This window comes from Capsicum annuum, chromosome 1 (genome assembly GCF_002878395.1).
Source record: "Capsicum annuum cultivar UCD-10X-F1 chromosome 1, UCD10Xv1.1, whole genome shotgun sequence".
NCBI classification, from domain to species: domain Eukaryota; kingdom Viridiplantae; phylum Streptophyta; class Magnoliopsida; order Solanales; family Solanaceae; genus Capsicum; species Capsicum annuum.
The window spans coordinates 152,070,702-152,074,647 of NC_061111.1; the positions used below are offsets into that span (position 1 = coordinate 152,070,702).

The window sequence follows — 3,946 nt, forward strand, 5'->3', positions numbered from 1 at the left end:
ATCTAGGATTTCTAGAACATGGATTACTCAATCTGTAACCACGTGCACCAATCAACCTTTTTGTAGCAGTCCTCCTGATGGAGAGGATTCATTAAAGAACCAGCTTTAATGTTTTATTTGATGAAAATAGTCATCTGTGTTTTTTGGGGGTTCCTGGATGCTTTAAAAACTCATTCAATCGAAGCATTAAGTATTACTTTTGAAAATAACTAGTTTATACTCTTGAGTTTATTGTCGAACCTAGTACACCAACAGCACGACATTGGAATAAATTGAGGTATTCCCACGAGTAGATGAAATCGAGAAATTAAAATAGAATCCGATCATAAACACATAGGAGGGATTTGTTTCCGTTATGAATCATTAAACACGTTTGAATACGAAGACGTGATTGGTCGTCCTCATTCGTGGTATGCCAAGTTGATATTGTTAAGCTGCACATTTTTCGCTTCTTATTCTGTTTGTTTGTTTTTTACTATTATTTTGGGCGGAGGCTTTAACGCATTCTGGTCGTATATAAATGAATGATCTGTCCTAGCTTTTGCGGACAGAGTTACCTAGTACTTCTTGTTGGTGGGAGGTGGGAGGTGGGAGGTGGGAGGTGGGAGGTGGCAGGTATCACGTGGAATTAGTTGGCCTTGACACCATATATATATATATATATGAACGATGTTTTGGAAAAGGAAAAAAATGTTTTTTAATGGAAATTGGTGGCTGTATTTTACTGTTATTGGGAATGAATTGTTGTTACTTTTCCAATGGAGACACTTGATTGACTGTTTTTTCTCCTCTCCGTGATATTTGGCCATCAGTCCACCACAAGACTCTTTTAGATAGTGTTCGTCGTACTGATTTTAAAAGTAAAAAATAAAATAGGGCTAGCTTCGCTAGTATTTAAAACTTCTAATATTTTCTTTTTTGAATATTAAGTGATGTTAATGAGTTCACTGAGAACTTTAGTAAGACAGTGCAAGATATGTACAGCAAAAGTAAATCTGAGTAGACTTTTGGAGTTATTCCTTAATACTGTGGATTAAACCATATTTTGGTTTCTATGTCATCATCATCATTAGAATTAAGCTTGTGTTTCATGAGTCCGTGAAGCTGTAACTAAGAACTTAAAATGGCTCACTCTCCTTAATTGGGACTCGATCCCATGTCTAATGATTAAACTGTTCTACCATTTAGTTTATTAAGAAGACCTTTCTCTTTTTAACATTTTGCATGTGAATCGGCTTAGTGTTCCAGAAATGTGTGCTTGCCATTCTTATCTTTTGCGACTGTTGTTGCTACAAAGCCTGTCATGAGCACTTTACGGACCGTAATTAAGCTAGGAAGGTAAATACATGAACCAGAAGCATGTGAGGTGCTTGTCTGGGGTACCATAAATAATACGGAGGAGAATTTCTGTGAGGGGAACTAGCTGAATCTGAAATAGGGGGCCAGTATATACCTTTTCTGTTAAGTAAATTGGTTCATGTTTCAAATGTTCCATTATTTTGACTTGGAGAATAACAAGCACTGAATAATTGTCCTATAAGTTAATCTCTTATACAAGGAATGTTCCTGCCTCAGAGCTTTAGTTCGAGAGCAAAGGCAGTAGGGCTTGAGATTGTTGTAGGCACAAGTCATGATATGAATTCTAACTGGTGAACTAAGTTTGGCATTTAAGTGGAGATAGTAGAAGGTTGGTCCGTTATCTACTGATTTTTGAAACAGGAAATAGAAAATTGTTACATGCTTGGAATTTTGATTCTTGTGGATGTTGTCATTTTAATAAAATACATCTCTTCATTTATTTCCTCAGTTTCTGTTTTCTTTTTAAATTAAAAGTTTATTTTGTATAAAATATTGTCATGTCTTATCATCTGCATATCTGCTTGGATTCTGTCAAGTCTTGTATTATCTACAAAATCTGATAACTTCTTCTTTTTGTTCTTTTAAAGCTATCCAGGAAAATAGTGTCCCATCATGGGAAATAGATTTTTGCAGAGCAGCTGGGATTCCTTGGCACAAGGTTCTGAATGCAAAAACATACATGCACTGTTATGATAATGTGGTTAAGTGGGACGACTCTGCTGGTGAAGAAGCACTCAACAATGCAAAAAAGAGATATTGGGCGGAGATAAGTGGTCTTCCCCCTCAGAGTCCTCCTCCAAATCCAGATGTGTATATTGATAAAGTTGATTGGGACCCAACTATCGATCCGGAGCTGATATTAGATTTGGACAGAGAATACTTTAACCCTGAAGCTGCAAACACTGTCAAATCTGAGAACAACTTAGTTTCTGGCATCCTGATATGGGAGGATAAAGCTGCTGATAATGGTGAAAATCCTTGGGAAAGTGGTAATGTGCAGGACTCTAAAACTGGTGATAATGATGAAAATCCTTGGGAAAGCGGTAATTTGCAAGGCTCTAAAACTGGTGATAGTGGTGAAAATCCTTGGGAAAGTGGTAATGCGAAGGGCTCTAAAGCTTTTGAGGATGTGGAGCAGACTTGGAATGAATGGGATAACCCTGTAAACATCAAAGACAATGATCCATGGGAAAGGAATTGCCCTAAAACCCAGGGGACCTTGAAGGACACTGCCTGGGGAGGCTGTGCAAATGAGTCATGGGGTTGGAGCACAGGGTGGAAATATGAGAATGATGCTTGTGCTGATAACAATTTGTGGTATCAAGGAAGTGAAAATGTTTCTGGTGCTAAAGGAAACGAATGGGTTAATAATAGAACTGGTTCCTGGGGTCGAAACCGTTGGAATACTAGGGGGCATGAGCAGTGGAATTCAGACTATGGCTCTCAGTGGAATAGGAACCTTCGTCGAGGTGGTGGAACAACCTCAAAAGACAGAAGATGGGGAGAATCTGAGTACACATCTTGGGATTGGCAGCGACAACCAAGGCAAAGTAATGAGAGGAATGTGGATTTTGGAAGACCTAGAAGAGGTGATAAAACCTTTTATACTGGTTCGCGCAAGAGGGAAGGTTCTTCGCAACATATGTTGAGTTATAAAAGCTCAAGGTTTCAAGGTGACGAGCAGAGGACTGCGTATAATTGGAGAGATGAAAAACCACAGAAAAGGGTTACTTTTAGCATTTATGACTAGTTGACCAACGTCTTACATTACCTTTTTCAATGAATAGTTGACCCACTTCTGGGGATCTTTTTGTATGTTATTTAACATCATTGGGTGTTACCGAGCTCAATGGTGGAGCAGTTGCAACCATGATCTTGCAGGGGGATGGTAGAGAAGAATAGCAGGTTGTAAAAGGCAGCTCTCTCGTGCCTATGAATCCAGAGAAATAGGAGGATGCTTTATTGCATCAGGCAGAATATTTGTAACATAAAGCTCTTTTTCTAGTTCATTTATATCTTTTGCTTAAATAGAAAATATCCTGCTGGCTGGATACTTGGTTAGGTTTGTAGATGAATGATAAATGCATGTTGTTAAGCCGTGTACCTTTGCTATAAGTGGTTTTGATGTCTTGGTGTACTATAAATGAAAGAATTTTGATATAAAGAATGCTTTAAGCATCGGTTTCAAAAAAAAAAATGCTGTAAGCTTGTAAATCTATTTACATTTCACATTTTCCTTTCTGGAAATTGGCAACAGGCAACAGGCAGCAGGTATAAAATGCTTTGAGGAATTTGTGCTTTTAGCCTGGTGTTGACTTGTACCCTTGGTAACCGTTTAGATGCATGTCGCCAGTCTTAAGACTGGATGTCATGGTCCGGGTGCATCCCTTTGGACCACATTTTGTAGAAGTTGATGGTATCAACCTTATGCTATCACATTTTTTGCATTTGATTTTCTCTCTCTCTCTCTCCCTTTAGAAACAAAATTCTTCGCTAAAGTTACACCAACTCATTTTTCCTTTGTCTTCTGATCCTGAGTTGCTGGTTGGGACTTTCAAGCAAGAAACTCTCTTTTGAAGATATTCTT

The 3,946-nt window shown here is 38.2% G+C and overlaps 1 protein-coding gene across 1 annotated transcript in view; it reads left to right on the forward strand.

The window, feature by feature from the left end:
* The window catches only part of LOC107839800 (bifunctional endo-1,4-beta-xylanase XylA), a 4,156-nt gene extending 694 nt beyond the window's left edge, over positions 1-3,462 (forward strand). Inside the window, exon 2 of the mRNA XM_016683437.2 lies at positions 1,947-3,462. Coding sequence (XP_016538923.1) covers positions 1,947-3,109 — 1,163 coding nt within the window. The 3' untranslated portion in view covers positions 3,110-3,462. The remainder of the gene's footprint in view (positions 1-1,946) is intronic.
* The last annotated feature ends 484 nt before the right edge of the window (positions 3,463-3,946 follow it).